General features: G+C 43.4%; 1 protein-coding gene across 1 annotated transcript; it reads left to right on the top strand.

Annotated features, from left to right (window-relative positions):
- The first annotated feature begins 1238 nt into the window (after positions 1 to 1238).
- On the top strand, positions 1239 to 23367 carry LOC107111777 (protein dopey-1-like). Its single transcript, XM_015412807.1, has 10 exons — positions 1239 to 1376; positions 7854 to 8035; positions 10317 to 10487; positions 12759 to 12948; positions 14280 to 14378; positions 17016 to 17115; positions 19063 to 19172; positions 20529 to 20637; positions 22732 to 22833; positions 22976 to 23367. The coding sequence occupies exons 1-10, from the start codon at positions 1239 to 1241 to the stop codon at positions 23365 to 23367; spliced, it is 1593 nt and encodes a 530-aa protein (XP_015268293.1).
- Positions 23368 to 24542: the final 1175 nt, after the last annotated feature.

Here is a 24542-nt window from a genome sequence, read left to right as displayed (position 1 = left end):
GCCTTCCTGTGCCTGCTTATAATAGTGTCGACCAGCTTTCTTGGGTTGCCAGTACAAGCTGAAGGGCCTGTCCTGTGATCTTGCTTTCCCTTGCCCTTCTCGGGTGCCCTATGCTTCCTCCTGCTGACTTTGTAAGCCGGAATGTCTATAACAGGAGCCCTTTCTGCTGGAAATTTGTTAGGGAGGATTAGAGATGTGAAGGCCCAGAAAATTTGGAACAGGGGTGAGGACAGTTTCTCTAAACCAAGGTGTTTTTATTTCATTTTTTCCCAGTCGACAATTTGAGAAATTTTGGAGAACACTCAAAAATCTCCTATGATTTTTTATTTTTGGAATAAGAGTAATCCTTTTAAGGACAATCTTTTACTCAAAATGCATAGTGTGAATTTTTCTATGTTATTTGACAGCATTAGATAATAATTCCTTTGTATACTGTTGATCTATACAACATATTTTGACTAATGTGTTTAATGATAATACATTATTGAAGAGTTCAGTGCTCTAATTAGCTTAATATCCAAATACGTTGGGAGTCCTACATAGTTTTTCTTAATTCTCAGAAGACAAAAATCAAGACGCATGTACTAAGGTAACATAAGGTGCAACAGTTTGTAGCTCTCTGTCAAATCCTGGGTATATCAGCAGTTTTTCTTATAGAAAACATTGATACCTTTAAACTTCATAACTGTGACAAATAGTACAATTATATGCTCACTAAGTTATAAATGATGCATTATATGTTGTTAAGTCAGTAAAATGAATTTAGGTTTGATAGAGAAGTATTGCTTCTATATCGATTTTTCCCCAAATTTCTGTGTGGTTTTTTTTACCAGATTTTTTTCACACTGTGAAAATTTCCAGAAATATTAGTTATCTAGGAGGGTTACAATTCATGGCTGGAAGATTTTGTTCATCTCAGTGAGTGCAATTGTAGGTCTAACAGCATTTACAAAATGATGATATTCTCCTGGAATTCAGTCCTCTTCATTGTAATATTTATTAACTAACAAGATATTTTGTGAAGCTTTCCACACAGAAATGAAGACCCCCAGATTCCAGAAAGACTAACTTGATAATGGATTTGCAGACTTCTACTTTCTTGTGTCTAATTTGTCCATAGGCTTGGCATTCTGAAACCATGAGATTGTGATTTGGGGAAATTAAAACCACTGTTCCCTGTTTTTCAGCTCATGACTACATGAAATGCAATCTGGTCTGTAGTGGAACTCTGCGGGAGAATGAATGCAGAGGAGCTGGAGCTATTGGCTGACTCCAAGTATAGGAACTATGTGGCAGCTGTTGACAAGGCCCTGAAAAGCTTTGAGTACTCCAGTGAGTGGGCCGATTTAATCTCATCACTTGGGAAGCTAAACAAGGTATGATGGAGATGGAGATTAGAAGGACTGGGTGAAAAATGTGTAAAGCTTTGAGGAGAAATTGAAAGTGATTTAATTTATTGCAAGAAGTTTAGGGTCTAGATCGGGGTGTCAAGCATACAGCCCACAGGTCAGATCTGGCCCATGAGCAACTGGCTCTCTGTTGTTTCCTTCTCAGGGGCTGCCGCCGCCACTGCATTGCAGCTCGATTTTGCCCAGCTCCCTCTTTCTGGTTCCTGCTTCATGCAGGACAGAACCAAGCCAAGTCTCCCTTCCCTCCATTGGCTGAGCTCTTCTCCTTTGAGAGGAAGGGTGGGGGAGGGAAAGCATAAGTGAGTGCTTGTACAGGAGAAAGAGCAAAGCCTGACTACCATGGCTCCTTTAAGGCCAGCAAAGTTTCATTTCAGGTATAAATATTCATGTACATTGAGATCACCTTGCTCTGCTGTGTTTCTTTGAGACTTGGGCTGCGATAGGCTTGCCAAGTCCCCCCGGGGGCGGGGAAACCCCCGCCCCAGAGGCCCGTACCCCGCTGCCGGCGGATCGGGCCCCGGGGGGAACCCCACCCCCAAAGTACGTGACGTGCACGTCACCCGGAAGTGACGCAACCATGCCAGGCATGCTGGGGGCGCGGCCACGGTCATCCGAGGGAAAACTCTACGGTTTTCCCTCGGATGGTCATGGCCCCGCCCCAGTGTGCCCAGCGTGATCACGTCACTTCTGGGTGATGTGGTTGCGGTGCGTGCGCGCGCGCTCCAGGAAAGAGCCGGGAGTCCCTCGCTCCAGCGAGAGGTACTTGGCAACCCTAGGTTGCGATCCAACATAGCTGTGAATGCCTGATGGATCTAAAGGGCACAATCAGACTGCAACATCTGGGAAGCATCCTGCAGTTGTCGGCAACCCATGCTGCTCCGCCAGAGAAGTGGAGTTAAAAGACACTGGGCAAAGTCCAGCTCTAATGGGTTCCAGCAGGCCATGGATGGACTTTTCCCTGTCTGATCGCGCAAGCATGCTCTCATGCTATCGGGATGGTTTGATCATTCCATCCCGGCTTAGTGCCATCCCCCCCCCTTTGCAGTATATGCATCACCGCATACCCAATAGGGAGCCCTCAGTGCAGAGATGTGATTCCTCATTTATGCACATGGGAAATAAATAGCAAAAAAACCCACCCTAACTCACCCACTGTTGCGTCTGATCACACAGCGATGGGCTGAGCTACAAAGGGAGGTGTGATCTCACAACTGCATGTCATATTCCTCCAGAGGAAATAGCTTTGCTTCCCCTCCGCTTCAGCTGATGCGTGTGACCACAGCCCCCTCCCCCTCTCTCTCTCTCTCACACACACACACACACACACACACACGTGTGTTAAAGGGAATGGGCACATTGGGATAAGGGGAAATAATTATTTTGGCTTATTCTTAAATGGTTTTTTTCTTAGATTTGATTTCTCACTGCCTATGTGACCCTGATTAGGAATTGGAACACTTGGACTGGATTCCATTGTTTAATGACTGGAAGTAGATGGCTAAGTATTTTAAAATACGTTTATGGTTCCATATATTCCAGTTCAACATGTCCGCCTCTCTGGCTGCCTTTCTTCACTCCCCCTTTGCTTTTGATGCACTAGCACTTATTTTGCCCCCTCTGAAATCAACAGATTATTTCACTTAGAGAGAGGGCCCCTTCTCTCCAGTTTAAACAGATGAAAGGGGGGGGGGAGAAACCTAACAGCACAGCTTGCAGTCTTTATTAGAGGAAAGGAGCAAGAATCCAATAGCACCTAAGAAAATTTGTGGCAGAGAATGAGCTTTCGTGAGTCATAGAATCACCTGTTCTCCCAAAATTCTCAAAAATAATGGACAGAGGCTCAGAAATTACATCTGCAAGTTCTTTTAGTACCCTTGGATGCCACTCATCTGGCTCTGAAAACCTCATTTCATTTAAAGAAACTAGGTGTTTATGTACTACCCCTAAGCCGATCCTAGGCTGCAACTCCCTTCCCTCATCATGAGTTCTGTTTTTGCCATATTGAGCACCATTTCCCTTGCAAGAGAAGACAGGGAAAAGTAGGAATTGAGCAGTTCTGCCCTCTTTTCATCACCTGTTACAATTTCACTTTCCTGTCCCTGCAATGGGCCTAACGTGTCCTTGCTCTTTTTCTTACTTTGAACATAAGAAAAGAATTCTTTTTTGTTGTTTTTAGCGTCTCTCGCTAGCCTAGGTTCATACTGAGCTTTAGCTTTCCAAACTCTCTCTATACAAGCACTGGTTGTTTGTATTCATCCTTGGTTATAAGGCCCTCCTTCCACTTTCTGATAGCAGATCCTCTTGTTTCCCTCTCCACTTTCTGGAAATTAAAGTTACCACCAGGCAAAGCCGGTTGTCAAAATTTGCTTTCCTGAAGTCCAACCTATATGTCTATGTACAGCTTTTATCTTCCCCAAGACTGTAAATTCCAAAATTACATGGTCACTAATACCCAGGGTGCCCAGTACTTTCACCTCATCAACCAGTCCTTCCCTGTTGGTAAGAATCAAGTCCAAGATAGCAGATCCTCTTGTTTCCCTCTCCACTTTCTGAAAAATAAAGTTGTCAACAAGACAAGTCAGGAATTTATTGAACCTTTAATTTTTAGCAGAGTTGGACTTCCAACAGATATCCGGGTAATTGAAATCACCCATGACTACCCATCTCTTTGAGAACTCTGTAATCTGTTGTAGGAGTGTCTCACCCAAATCCTCTGCCTGGCTTGGTGGTCTATAGCAGAACCCCCCACCATGATATCAGTATTATTTCTTACTCCTTGTATATTTACCCAGAGACTCTCAACTGGACTTTCATGCTCAGATTCACGTATTTCCTCACAAGTATATACCTCCTTTACATATAATGCAACTCCTCCACCCTTCCTTGTCTGTCCCTTTTAAATAAGTTATACCCCTCGGTCCTAATATTCCAATTGTGAGTGTCATCCCACAAAGTTTCAGTAATGCCTATTAGGTCATAGTCCCCTTCCTGTATTAGGACTTCAACTTACTCCTGCTTGTTTCCCATACTCTGCGCATTAGTGTAGAGACATTGGAATCCATGTTTTATGCACCCTTAGGTTGTCGTTTCTGTACTTACATGTGAGTTAATGTTATCTAGCATACATGCCACTCCCTGCAAAACTTTAGAGTTCTTATCCCCAGTTATTGGCTTTGCATTTTTGTCTCTCCCCCACAGGATTTAGTTTAAAGTTCTCCTTATTAGGTTTGCAAGGCTGTTTCCAAACACATTTTTTCCTACCCTCGTGAGGTGCAAACCATCTCCCAATAGGAAAGCTTCATCTTAAAAGTGTAAGCCATGGCCCAGAAATCCAAACGTATCCTAATGACACCTAATGACAGCATACCTCTCGTGACGACAAGTCCAGTCGGCACACTTTAGTTTCTACCCCTCTCAGTAGGGAATCCCTAATTACCAACACAGTCACTGCTCACATCTTCAGATACAGCTAGATTGAGTCCATAGATCCTCATATCTTGGAGAATGGAGTGATTTCAGATGCCAAATGACAATAGCAGGCATTGGTAATCAGACAGGAAACCAATTCAGTCCTGGAGGATGCATTGAGCTTCATTATCAGTTTCAATTCAGCAGCCTTTCTAATCTCCCTTTGAAATTCCTTTGTAAGAGAACTGCTACTCTTAAATCAGCAATTGAATGTACTGGAAGGTTAAATGTTCACCCACTGTTTTTTTAATGTTGTGGTTTGTAATGTCAGACTGATGTCCATTTATTCTTTGCATCCCCCTGGACGGAACTGAGACCTAGGTTTCCGGTCTCATTACCAATGCTGGTATCTCCATGCCTACAACCCCTCTGCATATCACATCAATCACACCTGCTATTGCAATTTGTCATCTGAAATCACCTTTATAAAGTTTATATCTCTAGTACATCATGTTACATTTTATGGTACGCATGGCCTGGCCCCACAAAGTGACATTTATGTCCGATGAGGCCCTTATAACAAATGAGTTTGACATCTCTGGTCTAGATATTTTCCTGAAAAATTATTTGGAGAGTGATCTGGCAGCTTAGTTAAAAGCCCAGTTATTGCTTTACCTAGTGGTGGTAAAATTCTGAGAGGATAGATTTTTGTGTTGAAGAAAAGAGCATATATGAAGATGCCTTATATCGAATCAAGCCGTCACTCTATCAGGATCAGTATTGTCTACTACGCAAACTGACCTTGACTCTCCAGGTTCTCGAGAATAGATTTTTCACATCACCCACAACTGATTCTTTAAAGCAGAGATGCCAAGGATTGAACTTGGAACCTTTTTGTATGCAGAGAAGATGCTCTACTACTGAGCCATAGCCCCACCCATGTCTCTCATCTACACATTTGATTTTAAATTTTCACACACTTTAATTACAAAAGGAAATTGGTCCTCTCATCTACACATTTGATTTTAAATTTTCACACACTTACTTTAATTACAAAAGGAAATTGGTTAGTAAATTATATAGTGTGTGGATGGGCTTTTATCCTCACTTTATGGAGGAAAGGGAATACAGGTAGAGTTCTGTCTGACTGGGCCCAGTCTCATACACATCACAGAAAAACAAACTTGAACTTGTTGTCAAGTCTGTACAGAATGAGGAGCTGTAGCCAGTGCTGGCTCCTGATGAGATCAGAAATTCCACAAGTTAGCTGGCCGTTTCACAGAGTGGAGTTTACTGAATTGTCAAACAGAGGATTTATGAGATCCCTCTGCTGCAGAATTTGCCCTGAAGAAGAGAGGAAACGGGTTTTTAAGACATCCCAGTGACACGGAGCCAGGGATGTGCTGTTAATAGAAGTCGAGAAAGATTGTGTCTTTGACTGATGCTTACAACACAAATAGGAGGGATTGTCACATTGAACAGTTGAAGAAGTTGACAAATGGAAATTCAGAGTGACTACATGGACTGGTATTTGACCTAAGCGTTTTATTCAATATAGAAGAATTACATGTACTGTAAAATTCTTTGGTTTCTAGTCCCCCTAGCTCTTTTTCTACGAAATGACCCCTGGTGCCAACTATCCCCCACACTCAGCCATCATATCGACGGCCTAGAGCACTCTAGTCAAATAATTGTTAAGAATGTTTTTGTATTGTGGGATTTATAAATGTTTTTAAATTTGTTTTATATTGGCGTTGCCACCTGTAAGCCGCCCTGAGCCCGCATTGCGGGGAGGGCGGGGTATAAATCAAATAAAATAAATAAATAAGTAATATAAGAGATTTGCATATAAATTTACATAAAATTGTTCTTAGTAACTATATTACGGTTGTTTGTATTGGTTGATCAGCTTCTCCCGTGATCTCTCATAATTTGTAGTTTCCTGCTGGCAGGAGGAAATTCCCAGACAACATGGGAGGGGAGTTGCAATTGGCATCCCTGGTGTGACGGTGTCACTTCTGGTATGACTGTAGTTAAACCATAGAGTTTTGGGCAATGCTGGAGCATCACACATTCACATACACACCTGGCGTGATGACATCACTCCTGGAATGTCATTGTGCTGAGGATGCCAACTGCACCACCCCACAGTGCAGAAATCCCTGACACGGAGCCAGGGATGTGCTGTTAATAGAAGTCGAGAAAGATTGTGTCTTTGACTGATGCTTACAACACAAATAGGAGGGATTGTCACATTGAACAGTTGAAGAAGTTGACAAATGGAAATTCAGAGTGACTACATGGACTGGTATTTGACCTAAGCGTTTTATTCAATATAGAAGAATTACATGTACTGTAAAATTCTTTGGTTTCTATTATTGTTAAAGATCTTTATAAGGTCTAGTTATAAACAGTCAGCTTCTCCCGTGATCTCTCATAATTTGTAGTTTCCTGCTGGCAGGAGGAAATTCCCAGACAACATGGGAGGGGAGTTGCAATTGGCATCCCTGGTGTGACGGTGTCACTTCTGGTATGACTGTAGTTAAACCATAGAGTTTTGGGCAATGCTAGAGCATCACACATTCACATAAACACCTGGCGTGATGACATCACTTCTGGAGTGTCATTGTGCTGAGGATGCCAACTGCACTTCCCCACAGTGCAGAAATCCCCGCCTCCCCCCTCTTCCACCAGTTGCCAGGCCATGTCTGGCATCTCTGGTTACTGCCCTGCTTATTTTGATAATTGGAGTGTTATTTTGTTCCAGTATGTTCTCATCTACGTTTGTTCATATGCTATTTGACCTACAGTGAATGAATTTTGTACTCTTGTTTACTTTTTCTGTGTGCCCTAGGCAACAGGGCAGTTTAATAATCAGGGATATATTATGCTGTGTTAGAGTTGTGGTAAATCATTAATTCTAATTCATCATTTATCCTATGTTTATATGGACACAACTGTATAAAAGGTTTTTTCTTTTTCTTTGTGAGATGGGTTGTTAGAGCACTTAAAATGAACTGAAATTTTCCTTGTTAGGTTCTACATAACAATGCAAAGTATCAAGTAGTTCCGAAAAAGCTGACTGTAGGAAAGCGCCTTGCACAGTGCCTTCATCCTGCCTTACCGGGTGGGGTGCACCGGAAGGCGCTTGAGACGTATGAGATTATCTTCAAAATCATTGGGCCCAAGCGTCTGGCCAAAGATCTCTTCCTATACAGGTAAAAGTGCTGACATTTTCATTGTATTTTGAATGTTAATCTTAACCTTTTTGTTCATTCATTCTTAATTAACAGTGTTAGATCCTTCAATGAATCCTACCCAGCATAACTTTAAGTTTGTCAAAATTTGCTTTCCTGAAGTCCAACCTACTACTTGTACCCCCTAAACCCGACAGGGATGGCCTGTGCTGGTTGGAGGCCTCTAGCTCATCTGCGTCAGTTTTGGTCGCTCCCGAACCGGCAGGGGTGACATCTCATTGAAAGGCATTGTCTCTTTGGGGGCCTGTAGCTTGGCTCTCTGAAGTCCAAGAGAGACCAAACTTGGTGGGCATGTCGAGGAGAGGGAGCTGGAATTATGCTGAGAATTTGGCCCCCCGAGACCCCCGGGGGTCTCTTCTGCATCTGGACCAGTTCACAAACCGGCCACAGTTCGGTTTGAGAACCGATCTTGGAATGAGTTTAGTTCGGTTCGGTCTGGGGCAAAATCTGGAAAGTGCCCATCTCTATTTATAATTGTTCAGCCATCCAGCAAGCTTGGATACAGCAGAAGTCTGAATACAACAGAGCATTTCTGTGGGTGGAAGGATTTTCTGCCCACCAAGCATAGCCTATTTGCTTACTGTATGCCTCTGTCCCACAATCTCTGTCCCCCAGGAGAGGCATTTCAGAGGGGCATTTTGGGCTGCACCTGGATGGGGAGGTGAGAAAGTCACACTTCACAGACAAGAAATGCCCCACTGAATCCAAGCCTGTATCTATACTCACAGAGGACACTTTATCCCTTCATACTGTTGTAGAGAGCATCGGACTCACACCTGGGACGAACTGGCTCGAATCCCCGTTTTGTCCATTGAAACTCGCCGGGTAGGGTTGCCAATCTCCAGCTCTCCTGCTATTGCAACTGATCTCCAGGCAACAGGGATCACTTCAACTGGAGAAAATGGCCCCTTTGGTAGTTGGACTCTGTGGCATTATGCTGCAAACCCTGCCCTCCAGCATTTCTAGGTATTTCCCAGCCTGGAGCTGGCAACCCTATTGCTGGGTGACCTTGGAGCTGGCACCCCCTTTCAGTTTGACCAGCTTCACACGGTTGCAGTTGTGAGGATAAAGTGGAGAGGGGAGAATTATGTGATACATCACTTTGGGTGCCCCTGGGAGAGAAAAGTGGGATCTAAAAAATAAATAACTCCATGTGCTGTCAAACTGCATTAGTTTTCCAAACATAAGCATTTGTAGTAGTTTGGTCAATAATGTGAATGTCTCCAGGGATTCATTGAAACTGCTGAACTCCTCCATACAATTATGAACATGGGTATGTTGTTGCCAATGTTACCTCATGAGAAAAGGTTAGTATCAACCTTCGGGGTAGGGCGGGATATAAATCCAAGGATAAATAAATAAATATGTAGTAGCTGCTATTATTTCAGCAATTGTGGTTACATATGTGGCTGCTGGCTTATGACATGTGCAGACTGGTTGGCACTAATCTTTCTCTGTTTGCAGTTGTGTATACCTGATTGCAAGAAGGAATTTAGCAGTGAGAACTGGCACTAGCATAGCAAAAATGAAAGATTTTAATTTTTTTCTATAGAAAGAAATGGAATCAAAGAGATCTGAAAAGCTACAAATGAATACAGAGAGATAGCTGTTTTGGTAAAAAAAACATATTTAAGCTGATTTGTATTTGAATAAAATAGCTAAATACAAGGAAATTGTGCCTAAAATCATAGAAACTAGAACCACTTCCTTATCATGATTTTTTTAAAATAATTTTTTCCTAGTAATATTCATTAACTTTTTGATGTTTTTTCTTTGTAATTTTCTTTGCCAGTTATAGCAGCAAAATCCAAGCTGGCTTTTAGATAAACTGTTAGAATTGTTTCCATTTTAATAGGGGTATTAACAGATTATTAAATTGAAGCATGAAATGCTGTGGCTTACTGCAGCTGTCACATAAATAACCCTAGGGGCAGAATTCTTGCAAGAGTTCAAGAGGCCCCAGAGGGCAAGGAAGCAGTATCTGATGGGATGCCAGCTGCAAGCACTGACTCTGTGTGTATCCTGTGTATATGAATGACAGTGCAATCCTAAGCAAAGTTACAGCCTTCTAAGCCCATTGACTACAGTAGACTTAGAAAGGTGTCGCTGCTCTTAGGATTGTACTCCTAGGCAGCCACCATACGCTTTTAGTAATTATTTCCATGTGGTGAGAATTATAATATGAAGCAGGCTTCAAAAGCCTGCCATATTAACCTCATGTATCTGTGTTTTATGTTCACAGTTCTGGGTTGTTTCCTCTTCTTGCCAATGCTGCTATGTCTGTCAAGCCAGCATTACTCAGTCTGTATGAAGTGTATTATCTTCCTTTGGGCAAAACGCTGAAACCAGGCCTGCAGGGTTTGTTAACTGGGATCCTTCCTGGCTTGGAAGAGGGGTCAGAGTATTATGAGAGGTAAGGCTGTAGGTCAGTGTAATATATTTTAAAAACTTGCATACTGTGAATTTTTCCAGGAGAACCAGTGTGACATAGTAATTAGAGCGGGGGGCCCCAGCATGGTGCCTGGGGATGCCATGGTGCCTGCCAACACCTTTTCTGGTGCCCACTAAGTGTTTTTAGGAAGTGGCTGGGGCTAAGTTGGGCTTTTGCCTGGAAAGGCTCCTGAATGACTATTGGAGATTTGGTTCGCATGAAGAACAAAGGACCAAGGACCCTGAGGTCCTTGGAGAAAGGACAGAAAATGTAATTGTCTATTGATATGATGTGATATTGCAACATATTGCTTTCTCTACAAGGAGATCAGACTTTATAAAACATTGACATTAACATCTGGTTTTGCTGTGGGTAATGTATCATTAAGGGCTCCTCCATTCAGGATCCACAGAACTCTGAAATCAACATTTTATTTATATATTTATTTGCTTTATTTTTACTCCACATCCCCATCCAGTGGGACCCAAAGTGGCTTACAACATTGTCTCCTCTCCATTTTAGCAAATCAACTAATTACCTAGAACAGTTAAGTGAAACATATATTCAACCTTTTTTCTGATTATATATTTTAACTGGGAAAATGTACAGGTTTCGGGGGCCTTGTGCACCAGGGTGATCAGAAACTTCCTGCCTAGGGTTGCCAATTCTAGGTAGAACAATTCCTGGAGATCTGGAGGTGGGGACTTTGGAGAGCAGAGTTGAGAGAGGGGAGGAAGTTCGGCCAGGATATGATACCGTAAGGTCCACCCTCTGAAGCTGCCATTTTATCCACAGGAACTTGTCTCTGTAGTCTGGAAATTACTCATTATTCTAGGAAAATTCCAGGGCCCGTTTGGAGGTTGGCAACCCTACTTCAGTCCCCCACTGCTACCCAGTGCAGCGGTGGGAGAAATTTTTGGGAGGAAGTGGCGTCACCTCCAGTTGCTGTAATCCCAAAAGGGCTTATTTTTCCTCTAACATCATGGCAAAACCGTATGGCACTTTTGGGGAATGTCATTGGTTTAGGGTTGCCAGGTCTGGGTTGGAAAATACCTGGAGACTTTGGGGGTGGATCCGGGAGAGGGCGGGGTCTCGGGAGGGGAGGGGCCTCAGCATGGTGCAATGCCATAGAGTCCACCCTTCAAAGCAGCCATTTTCTCCAGGGGAGCTGATCTCTTGCTACCTGAAGAGCAGTTGTAATTTTGAGTGATCTCTACCCCTCACCTGGACACTGGCACCAGGAGGAAATGGCTGGTTTGGAGGGTGGAGTCTATGGCATTGTGCCTGTCTGAGGTCCCACCCCTCCTCAAACCTCACCCTCTCCAGGGTCCACCCCTCAAATCTGTATGAATTTTCCAACCTGGAGTTGGCAACCCTATCTGGAGTTTCCCCCTCGGATGGTTTTGGCCCTGCCCCCAGCGTGCCCGGCATGGTCGCGTCACTTTCGGGTGACGGGGTTGCGGCGCGCGTGCGCTCCGGGAACAAGCCGGGAGCCCCCCGCTCCAGCAGCAGGTAAGACTTGGCAACCCTATTTGAAACAATTATAAGTGGCTGGCACAGTAAAATGCTTATGAAGCTCCTTTCAGTTTCACAAATCAGGTTCTAATGTGGCAGTCAAAAGCAAACTATTTGTCATAGCTAGCAGGAGCCTAATCATTTCTCGGGGGCGGGGTGATAAGTGCTGTCAAGTTGCTTTCAACATATGGCGACCCTATGAATTAATGACCTCCAAAATGTCCTATTGTTAATAGCCTTGTTCAGGTCTTGCAAACTAAAGACCATAGCTTCCTTTATTGAGTCAATCCATCTATCGGGTTTTCCTCTTTTCCTAGCATTATTTATTCTCTTTTCAGATGAGTCTTGTCTTCTCATGATATGACCAAAGTACAAAAGCCTCAATTTATTAATTTTAGCTTCTAGGGAGAACTTAGGCTTGATTTGATCAAAACCCCACTTATTTGTCTTTTGGGCAGTCCATGGTATCCATAAAACTATCTTCCAACACCACATTTCAAATGAATCAATTTTCTTCCTGTCAGCTTTCTTCACTGTCCAACTTTCACATAAATAGTAATGGGGAATAGATGCCAGCCCCTTTACTGAGAAGTTTTCTTTTCTTTCTGGTTGCTTTTGGCTTTGTTTTGTATTGGTGAAAATTTGTTCCACTCCACCAGTTTGTGTGAGGATAAGACTGTCCTGTCCCCCCTCTGGACTTTTCATTTTTCTGCTCGCTTCTTATTCCTTGTGCTGCAGAACCAACACTCTGCTGGAGAAAGTAGCAGCTGCAGTGGACCAATCAGCTTTCTACAGTGCGCTCTGGGGTAGCCTTCTGACAAGTCCTGCTGTTCGGCTGCCTGGAATTACTTATGTCCTCTCCCATCTGAACAGGAAGCTTTCCATGGAAGACCAGCTTTACATAATAGGCAGTGACATTGAATTGATGGTAAGAGCCAGTAAAGTTGAATTTTATGCCATTTCCCAGTCCCAGTAATTTGCTTCCATAATCTCTTGGTCCTCATTGCCTAAAGAAATAAATCTGATGTATTTTATAGCAGCGGCTGAATGTTTTTCAAATTCTGAGAATATTTGAGGAATTACATCGTTTATTGAGCTGAATCATAGGCCAAAATTTAATTTACATTAAATTTATGCCTAAATCTTTTTTATGGAAATCAGTGAACTTTATTTTTGGGGGGTTTTTACTTAATTTAAACCCAACTTTTTGACTCAAAGGGAACCCAAAGTACCTTACAATATTCTTCCCTTCTCCATTTTATCCTCATAACAACCCTGTGAGGTGGATTAACGTGTGTGTGTGTGTGTGACTGGCCCAAGGTCACCGAGCAGGGTTCCACAGCAGAGTGGGGATTTCATTCTGGGTCTCCCAGATCCTAGTCCAACACTCTAATTGCTACGCCACACTATGCTTAACTTTAGCTGATGGCTGCCAAAAAGTAACATTTTCCAGTGTTTGACGTAGATCCAGGTGGGTAGCAGCGTTGGTCGGAAACAAAGTTTGAGTCCACTGGCACCTTTAAGACCAACAAACTTTGTCAGTGTTTGACATGAGAGCTGAGATATTAAGGGTAAGGTGTTGGAGCCCATTGTCCACACCCAGTCTTCTCATCTTCCCCAGCAGCTGAGGGTTAGGCGATCCTCATGGACAAAATGCCATGCAACATGAGGACTTTCTTGGGTGAAACTGACCCCACTCTGCCATTGCAAGAGGGAAAGGGAACGGTTTCTTCTGATTCGCCTTCTTTCTTTCAGGGTCCCTTGCTACATGACGTTCTGTTCAGGATGGAGAGGGAAGATGGGGAATATCTGCCTCCAGAAACCCCTATGCTCATGTGTGATAAGAGCCAATCCATTATCTGTGTCTTTTTGTGTTACATAATTTGATATCAGTTGGGCTACATATTTTTCTGTTCTTTTCATTTTAAACATCGCTTTTTATAATTACACGTACACATACACATGCAATTGCACAAAAAAGGTGAATTTTGCTGAGCCAGCCCACTGGTCTGTCAGGGTCCATGCTGTCTACCCTGACGCGCAGCAGCTCTCTAGGGTCTCGGGCAGATGTCTTTCATCTGATGTATTTCACCGGAGGTGGAGATTGAACCTGGGACATTCTGCAAGCAAAGCAGATGCTCTACCACTGAACCATGTCCCCTCCCCAACACAGATAAAATACGTATGTCTGCATCTGTTTGAAAACAAGCAAAGCAGCATTGCTGCTTATACCTGTATTTAATGGCGATTTTATTTCAGGTAGAAGCGGTAAGCACTTCAGTGCAGGATTCTAGTGTCTTAGTACAGAGAAGCACACTGGACCTGATACTCTTCTGTTTTCCGTTCCATATGAGTCAGGTAAAATGAATAAATACTCAGTGAACTAATCTCTGTGTGTTTGTGCGTGTAAGTATACGTATATGTGTTTGTGCAGTATTCATGTATGCAAACTTCAGCCACACTTTAAGATCTCCCCATTTGAAAATAGCGTCATCCAGTGAATAGACCCACTCTTAGGCTGTGTTCGTCTGAAAACAGCTCCTAATCATCCTGAAATATCTCTGCTGGGGTCCAAAGAGTGTCTTATGTGTGTAGGGAGAGCTTCCAAAGAAAGGCACTTTCACACATTCTGAATAATTTCATTTTCAGTGCCCTTTGCAACTGGATTTTGCTGTGCAGAATGGCAAAACCCACTTGCAAACAGTTGCTAAAGTGCATTGAAAAAATATCTATAAGAAAGTTCATTATTCAGTGTATGTGACAGCGCTGCAAAGAGAGCCAATTTTCCCTTTCGACTGAAGTAAAAGAGCACGTGGTGGGTCATCTGGCTTTGAATGGATGCAACGGGAGCTGCTAGGGAAAGCGGGAACTGAAGTGTCCATGGGGTACAGCCCTTTGGATCCAAGTCCTCATGCTATTTTAACCAGTTAGTGACTTCCAGCATTAACATTATAAAAGATTGCCTGCGGTTTGCTGGAGGTATTATAAAAGATTCTGAAAATGCATAGATTTACTTTCTATATGATTTGAAAACCACTGAAGTTTTTAACATGATACATCTTGATCCAGGACAGTGAGCATGCAAAAAAAAGGGGGGGGACCAAATTTGCTTTCTCCAGTGAATGGAGAACTTCTGTGCATGCATCAACTTCCTGCTTCAGGTAGAGGTTACTGGATCTGGCCAATAAAGCTGAGGTAATGCATTTGTTTTCATGGCACCTACTGTGTTCCATTTTAGAAACCCAGTGAACTATCAGCAGTAGGTAATATCTGATTTATATAATATGATCTATTTTCCCCCTTTTATCTTCTTGACCATTTTTTTGTGGTGGTGCTACGGCCGCTCATTTAAGCCTCGGGTTATACTGGGATAATTTTAATAATTTTGTTGTGAGTGAATATTCATTGATAATTTATTATATTTTACTGGATTTTTTGTAAGGTACTTCAGGGACTTTATTATGAAGCAGTGCATAAAAAATTTTAAAAATAAAAAAGAATGCTATGAATCTTAGCATTTTTCGTATGAAAGAATGGGAACAGGAGGAAGAGAATGAACACAAGCAAGAAGCATTACATTCGTGCAATCCTAAACAGAGTTACACTGTTCTCAGCCCCATTGATTTGAGTGGATTTAGAAAGGAGTAACTCTGTTTAGGATTACACTGTGAGGCAGTAAGTTGTGGTTCACAGTTTCCTCCTTCAGTATAACATATACAAGTAGGATTATTTGGCAATAAGTAGCATTTGTTGCCAGTAAGAGAGATGTCTGGCTGGCCTCAACTAGGGCCAAGGCTTTTTCTGTCCTAGCCCCAGCCTGGTAGAACAAGCTCCCTCTTGGGATCAGGGTCCTGGCAGGATTTGTTACAATTCCACAGGGCCTGCAAGATGGAGCTGTTCCATCGGGTCTTCGGGTGAGGCAGCGGACATCCAAATCTATCTCAGCCTCCCCTGCTGACAATGCTGCCCAAATGGAACCAGCCCAAACTGAGCACCGTTGTTGAGGCGAATCCATCCTGATTGTGTTTGTTTTGTTTTTTAGCAGAAATATGGTTTTAATTATATGGTTATCTTTCTAATTTGTAACCCACCCTGAGCCCGCTTGTGGGGGACGGTGGCATAAAATAGAAATAAATAAATAAATAAAAATTGCTCATCACACCCTGTTGAGTAATTTTGAATAGTCATATAACTGACTATATAGAGAGGCTGGTCCAGACATTCTTTAGGGTTGCCAAGTCGACTCACCCCTTGGAGCAGGGGAGCCTTGCCGGCGTCCGGGAGGTCTTGATGGATGCGCGTGCCGGCAGCACGTCACCAGAAGTGACGTGCGATGTTGGGGGCGTGGCCGAGCTCATTGGGGGGAAAACCATATGGTTTTCCCCCCGACGAGCTCAGCCATGCCCCCAACGTCAGCAACGTGACGCAGCTTCGGGGGCGGGGTTCCCCCCGGGGCCCGATTCCACCACGGCGGACATCAGGCCTCCGAAGTGGGGGTTCCCCGCCCCCCAGCCCCATTTGGCAACCCTAACATTCTTAGACTTTTAAAAACACATAGATTAGCTGTTTTGATTAAGTATTTTAAATTAATACAAAGAAGCATGTGCTCAGACTACATCTTGTACCTGATTAATTTTGTCTCATTCTTCTGCATTTAAAATTCTTTTTTATAATACAGTTAATGAGAAAATGTCGTTGTCACCAGTGATTATTTTTATTGCATTTTATTGAGGGTTTGCTTCTAGTACTTACTGCAGTTAAATTGGATATAACAAGATGGGCTGCAAGTAGAGGTTTGGTCATCATTGGTTGAAGCCTGCTGAGCTCCTTTCACAAAGGACAGATAAAAAGAGTAGCCCTTTTTTTGTTAGGCTCCAGATGTCATGCTGTCTAAATTTTGGGGTTCTGGGAAGTGAATTCTTTCTGTGCCACCAAAGCCTTCAATGTGATACCAGTTTCTATTTGATGTTTAAAGTGTAACGTTCCCAATTCTAGGCAACGCGCCCAGACATGATCAGAATTCTTTCTGCATCTCTTCATGTAGTCCTGCGCAGAGACATGTCACTTAATCGAAGGCTTTATGCCTGGCTTCTAGGTAAGAGCAGGATTTGTTTTTGTAACTGTAATTTATTTGAACATTTTTGATCAGCTTTGGAATTTGTAAGAAAGCAGAGTGAAAATACAGTTTAAAAATACAGTAATAAATTGGTAAGTGAATCAACAGCTTTATTCAATTAGCAGGAAAAATGTAGTCCTAGTAAAGTCCCATCACTTCCTAAGCACTATTATTTCAGTGCTGACCTAAATATAAAGCATTTCAGCAGCGTGGCCAAACAGGCCAAGCTGTGGGGGTGTGGAATTTCAGATTGCATTGATGCGGGGCCACCATTGTAAATGTTCTGTTCTCTGGTCTCTGATGGAGGTAGCATCTGCATTAGAGGCCCTTTATCAAGGAGGTTAATACAGGACAAAGTGATCCCTCAAACATCCCAGATCCTGACTGTACAGAGCTTTTAAAAGTAAGAACCAGAAACTGGAATTTGACCAGAAAACAATTTATGGACCCCTTATAAAATTAAAGTATGCCAGGTAGTGAATGTCTGTCTCTAATCTCTTTTTTTGACCTCCTGAAATTCCTCAATTTCCTTCAAGAGTAATCACATTTCAGCAATGTTGTGAATTATAAAGCTGCAGTTGCAGTCAGTGGAACATGGTTCATGAAACTTTCTGAACAGTGTGGCCACTAACAACATTCACCTTAATCAGCATCCCCATTTGCTATGATCCTCAGAAAAGGCTTTGCTCATTGTTCCTGCCCTTGTCTGAAATCAGACTGATAGGGACAAGGAACACAGGGCCTTCTTGACTGGAATTCCCTTCCTCAGGATACTAGGCTAGCTCCATCTGCTCCTTCCAGAAACTGGTAAAACATCTTCGTTTCAGCAGAAGGTGCGGCAGACTACTATTTGATGGACCAAACATTTATTGCTTTCTGTTTTAAATAGTTGTATTTAAATAAATTGGCTTGCGTCCAAAAAATTGCAAGCGGTATGAAGCTTGCAAGATAGGACTATCCTGCTGTTCCCCTTCTGCTGCCACTCACTGATCCCTCTGAAAGTCTTCCCCTGAGGATAAGAGGACCCACACAAATGTCAATGTGTATGTGCATCCCCACAATGGGGCAAATAATACCCCCTCGGGACCATTTTGGGTTAGGGGAAGAATGAGACCACTTCTGCCCCGCCTTCAATCCCCATCTGGATTGGGACCCTGCAGTGCTTCAAAATGGAGCTTTAATGTGACTTGCCAGTCTTCATGCTGGTCACGTGTTAAATGTCTCATCTAGTTTGGGCCTCAAGGAGCAATCCTATGCAGCGTTACACTCTTCCAAGCCCACTTTCTTAAGTAGACTTAGAAGGTTGTAATTTGCTTAGGATGTCACTGTAAGACAGCAGGTCCACTCAGAATCCTGTCGTGGCCTATTTGTTTGTGCTTACTCCTAGGGATATGTTTTTAGAATTGCACTGTGATCCCAGAAGTACTTGATTCAAATGTTGCCTTAGCAATGAATTCATTAGATAGTATTGGACAAGCCACTGTGTCTTAGCTTCTTTTCTGCAATATGGAAATAATAACACTGTTTACTTTACAGAATTTTTGTAAGAATTACTGAAAGAATGTATGTGAAGAAAATAAAATCCCTGTGGAAATGCTATTCTTAGTATCGTTCACGTTTGGTCTTAATTCTTGTGAAGCCTTTTCTTTTTGCTAGCAAAAAAATTAACCCTAGCATTCATTAGCCTTTACAAGAAGTAGAATGTCAGATTTCCTATAAGAGTGAGAGCAGTTTGACGTTTTGCTCTTAATGCGACTAGTTGCCTTTATTAAAATTTTAATTTAAAAATGGTCTTTCCTCTTGCCAACAATATTTGGACGGCAAAATGGTAAGTTGGTAGAATCAAGCTGTTGTTCTCCCTGTTTGTTCTTTACCATTTTATTTAAGCATTGTATTAATCTGACACAAATTTTCTTTGCTTTAAAGGTTTTGATAACAATGGTGCTATCATAGGGCCTAGAAGCACAAGACACAGTAACCCAGAAGAACATGCTACCTATTATTTCAGTACATTCTCCAAGGATATGTTAGTTCAGGTAGTCATGTTTTCTGTATGTTGTTTGTATGATCTTTTATGTATGACATAATTCCCATGTGTGACAATGTGGACGAGGGCCTAGTTGGTACTGCTCATGGTCACCTGTTGTGATCAAGAGTGGGAACTGCAGTTTGTACACCACTACTCAACTCACATTGCTGTTCTACAAATTTGCAAATGTCATAACTAATGTGGTTGATTGGGCAAGAAAGCAAAGGCCTGTGCTCTGTATTCATTCAAGTCTTTTGTGCAAACTGTGGTATCTTATTAGAATATTTCTGTGCATAAATCACTGTTAGAAATAACTTGTCATTGGAATAAGCCCTTTAAAAGTACCTTCAGTATCCTCCGTTCTTCCAATATTTCTTTTTCTGTTCTATTATCACTAGGATTTGGGCTTCCATGCAATTTTATATTAAACTAATTGATCCCCATAAAATGATAATGAGGTCTTGTCTACAGAATGTACATTTTCATGACTACTGAAGACATTGGTTAGGTCAAGATGCTCAAATTCCTGCTTGAGGGATTCATATGTGGTGTGCGATAAGATTCCTCCCACACACACTTTTGCCCATGCAGCCTATTTCCAGGTCCCTAACTGTGGCTTTTCATTACCCGATCCATTTTTCATGACTGATTCATAAGTCTACTAGTCATAAGATCATGTCCTTAAACAGAGCAAGAGTCACTGTTTCGTACAAGCAGGGGTCATTTCCTGCAGGAGCGCACAGGAGCGGAGCTCCGGCAGTAAAGAGCCCAGGGGGTGGGCACATGCAACAAGCCCCACCCCCTGCTCCCAGCAGCCCTCAGTCAGAGCAAGAAGTAGCCAGGTAAGATGCAGAGCCCTGGCCCCCAGTCGAAAACAGTCCAGTGACACCTTTTAGACCAAGTTTTATTCAGGTACAATTTCTCCCTCCCTCTGCAAGGACAGATCTTCATGTTTCCTTCCCCCCCCCCCCCATACCTAGCAATCCAAAACAGTCCAGTGGAGCCTGAGCAAGTGGGTATTGCCTTCTGACACACCTCTGGTGACGTCAGGGTGTGTGGCATATGCAAATAAGTTATGCTAATGAGCTCCTCTTTTTCTATGAAATTACCCCTGCATACAAGGGAGGAGGAACTGATCTGTGGTCTCCCGATACAATTATTTCTCATTTATTAATAGGAACAAATGATTACCTGCCGGCAACATATCCTGTCTGGGTTGGAACCAGTTAAAGCCCAATGTCTAGAATATGTTCGGATCTCCTAGCTCTGTCTGAAAAAATGGACCACACTAACATGTGTGGCTTTTCACTGTAGCCTAAGTTTTTTTTCTTAGTCTTTGATTCTAAAAGGTGATCTTTTGCAGGCAATGGTGGGAATTTTGCAAATCAACGGACATGGAGAGGAGAGCACGTTGATGCAGGACCTAAAGCCTTTTCGGATTCTTATCAGTTTACTGGACAAACCTGAGCTAGGTAGCTATACGGATGTGTTTATGTGTGTCTGCTTGTGTGTTTGTTTGATTACTATCATATAAAGAGAGTTACAAATAATGGCCTGGATCTGAAGTACCGCAAGCACTTTCCCACCTCTTTGCTTCCACTGCATCCCCCCAAAATATATGCCTGTGATCAGGGGGTCCCCAAGAACATTACTTGAGTACATGGTGAGGGTTTGCAGAAGAAGGGGAAGTGCCATTCTGTTGGCAGAAAAGGAGGCCTGTATCTAACTCAATGTTAACAGTGAAAAAGTCAGGCACTGTAAGGCACATATTTGATCAAACCGTAATTTTCATTCTAAGAATGTTCTGCTTCTCTGTACCATCATTCAAATGATTGTGGCAAGCCTGGTACTGCAACAACTAAAAAAGCAGTCTGCACCAGCAAGTCACTCAAAGTCACATTACTATTTGAATCTGATGACACAGTGTTGGACTGGTATGGAGTACATGGTTGATTTGCCCTGGTGACTCCTAATATGTGGAACAAGGTTCCAGAACTAAGAAGGACTCCATTTACAAAATTTTGTGGGATATAATATCATCCTGCTCTTGTAAGGATTTTAATATGATTCTAGATATGTTGGTATACATATCTAAATCACAGTATAAGTAAAATAACCTCCAGGAACAAAATTAGTAACTTTAAAAAAATGAAATACAATTCTTTCTTACCTCTGAGCTATTTTATTTATTTATAGTTACTGAAAACATTGATTAGCCCCCTTTCTTCCTTACGGAGCTCAAGGTGGCTTTACAGCATAGATAAAACACATAAAATACATTGGGAAAAACACACACCCCTCTTCCCAATTTAAAATAGCCAGTGTTGTGTAGTGGTTAAAGTGTCAGACTAGGATTTGGGAGATCCAGGTTCAGATCCCCACTCTGCCGGGGAAGCTTGCTGGGTGACCTTGGGCCAGTCACACACTCTCAGCCTAACCTACCTCACAGTGTTGTTGTGAGGATAAAATGAAGGAGAGGAGAATGATGTAAGTCGTTTTGGGTCACCGTTGGAGAGAAAGGTGGGATATAAACAAATATAAATAATAAATAAATCAGGACTGCTAATAAGCATCATCAAATGCAGTCTTAAATGCAACTGTGTTCACCTGCCTCCGGAAGATCGAAAGTGAGGGGGTCAGGCACATCTCCCTGGGGAGGTTGTTCCATATTGTGGGGCTGCCACTGAAAAGGCTGTATCTCTTTCACTTGGGTTCAGAGAGAAACTGTAATCTTCAGATTAAGCTCACAGTTTAAAACTTTAATGGCAGTGAGTGTACATTAAGGATTAATGAAGTCAATTATAGTAATCGTGTCAGTGCACTGAGCTGCAGCACCAACAGAGATCTTGTTCCCACAGTGACAACACTGATGCCACCCTTTCCAAAAGCTTTCCAAACTTCTGATGTACCCACTTGAATAGATCTTCGATGTGGTCTCTGTGCTTCACACCCATGGGATCTAGTGTGCATGTGCTGGATCGATCGGCATTGTAGCAAGCTCTTTAACGGATTTTCGTGCCCAGACCTCGGGCATGTGCAGGAACCCCACCACGCATGCCCAGAGGGGTGGGCGCAGACATCCCGCCAGTTCCTTTCTTACCGCCACGCTGGAAACATCTTCCTTTCGTCGGTCTGATCAGTTCACTATTTACCTCATGGCTCTTCAGATTTTTTCCTCAGTTCTCTTTTCTTTTCTCAGCCTCTCTTCATTTGTTCTTTAAAAAACTAAAAAAAAACAGTTTTTTCCAGCTGAGGGGAAAGTTGCCGGTTTACCTCAGTGTGGCCTTCGGGCTACCCCCCCTCCCCCCTTCTTTCTTCTCCTTTTTTACTTATTTAATGCTGAAGAAGTGGGGCTTTTTCAACCACTTCAAGGGTTGTGGCAGTAAACTCGCTCCACCTGACCGCCACACCCTCAGCATTTTTTGTTTGGGGGAATCACACCGACCAGAGTCTTGTCGGCACTGTGCCAGGTTTTCTAACCAGATGAGGAAAAACCGAGCAGCACGCCTCAGAGTAGTGCTACTAGAGTCAGTGTTACATCCTCCCTCAGTGATGGATTCCGAAAGCCTTCAACATCGACGGCTCCGGCATCGAGGTCCTCTTCCAATATTGGTCAACCGACATCGAAATCACCGACATCGAAGGCGCAATCCTCCACTTCCACGCCGGTGAAAAAGAAAGCCAAACTAGGTAAGGAGCACAAGTCCGCAAAGAAGGGCTCCTCTAAGTCCCTTAAGGCGGCAAAGAAGGGGAAGGTAGTGGTGTCTGCACTGGGTGATGCCCCTAAAGTGCCTCCCGCTCCAACGGCAGTATCGCTACCGGAGGCCCAAGCCCCTCCACTGATACCGACCATTCAACTCTTGGACTCCCCTATGCACCAACTGGAACGTCCTTACTCCGATACACTTTTGGACTCTCCTATACACCAACTCAAATGTTCTTTCTCCGATATCGAGACTCTGGAGCTCCTTAGTCGCCCCCCAGACACAGATCGCTCTCCTTCCCCATCGTTGACATCGACGGTCTCCGAGGCCCATGCCGGTATCGGTACAGGTCGGAATCGGCATATCTCCAGCAGCACTCAGCATCACCCTCCATGTCTGTTTGCTGAGCCTGTCGATATCGATGAGCGAGTTTATAGGGACTGCTCACAAAGGCAGTATACTGCACTGTCTCCTGGATGCTCCCGTTCCAGAAGTTGATCTCCTTGAGTCTTTATTCTTCCACCTCCACCTCTGTCGTGGGATCACCGCCAACTGAGGTATCTCTATGGGGCTTATCGACCATCCATGCCGTGGTTGACACCGGCGTTGGTCCTCCTGGAAAACCTGAGTCTACAAGTGAATCTAGAAAAGTCTCAAGTTCAACCGGTCCAGAAAATACAGTACGTTGGTGCGTTACTGGATTCCACCAATTGCACGGCTTACCTGCCTCAAAACAAAGGGGAAGACATCATACACCTAGCCACCGTCATTTGTACCTGGCCTTCAGTTACGGCCTTCCAAATACAGAGGCTACTCGGCCTTATGGCCGCTACTACGTCAGTCCTGGTCTTTACCAGATTAAAAATTTGTCACCTTCAACTATGGTTTATCCACAACTTCGATCCAAAGAAAGACACACACTCCACCTTCCTAAACCCTCCTCCCAACATCAGAGAGTCTTTACTTTGGTGGACTGTCCCCTCCAATCTATTCCAGGGAGCACACTTCCATCCTCCATCACCCCAAATTACCCTAACCACAGACGCCTCCCTGTCGGGCTGGGGTGCCCACATGATGGGTCTTTGTGTCAGAGACAAATGGGACACTCAGAAATAAAAGTGGCACATAAACTTCCTGGAACTGCTTGCAATACAGTTCGCTGTCACCAGTTTCCTACCTCTGATCAAGGGGAAATGTGTTACGGTCCTCACGGACAACACCACTGCCCTCAGTTATGTCAACAAGCAAGAGGGCACTGTCTCCCTCCGCCTCTGCAACCTTGCCATCCAGTTATGGAACCTTTGCATCGGCTACAACGTCTTCCTGGTAGCTACGCACATCCCAGGACACATGAATGTGCAGGCAGACCATCTGAGTCGAGCAGGACTCAAGTCTCCACGAGTGGGAAATGAACCCAACCTACCTTCTCCCACTCTTCCGCAGGTGGGGAGTTCCCTATCTCGATGTTTTTGCCACCAGAGCGAACAAAAAGTGTCCTCTGTTTTGCAGCCGAGGTGGCAGGGACCCACACTCTCTAGGGGACGGTCTCCTCTATCCTTGGTCCAGAGGACTTCTCTACCTCTTCCCTCCACTACCCCTGCTTCTGAGATCAGCGACAGAGCGGACTGCATCCTCATAACCCCATGGTGGCCGAGACAACCATGGTTCTCAAC

Source organism: Gekko japonicus, unplaced genomic scaffold (assembly GCF_001447785.1).
Source record: "Gekko japonicus isolate JY-2015 unplaced genomic scaffold, Gekko_japonicus_V1.1 scaffold989, whole genome shotgun sequence".
Lineage (NCBI taxonomy): Eukaryota > Metazoa > Chordata > Lepidosauria > Squamata > Gekkonidae > Gekko > Gekko japonicus.
Note: the sequence above shows the minus strand (reverse complement) of the source record. Positions and strands in the feature narration are given on the sequence as shown.

Bases quoted from the DNA above. Each gene is read 5' to 3' on its own strand.
- LOC107111777 (XM_015412807.1), top strand. From the start codon at position 1,239: ATGAATGCAGAGGAGCTGGAGCTATTGGCTGACTCCAAGTATAGGAAC. The intron at 10,488-12,758 runs GTAAGGCTGTAG...CTTGTGCTGCAG, and splicing joins GGGTCAGAGTATTATGAGAG to AACCAACACTCTGCTGGAGA. The intron at 17,116-19,062 runs GTAAGAGCAGGA...TTTGCTTTAAAG, and splicing joins GCTTTATGCCTGGCTTCTAG to GTTTTGATAACAATGGTGCT.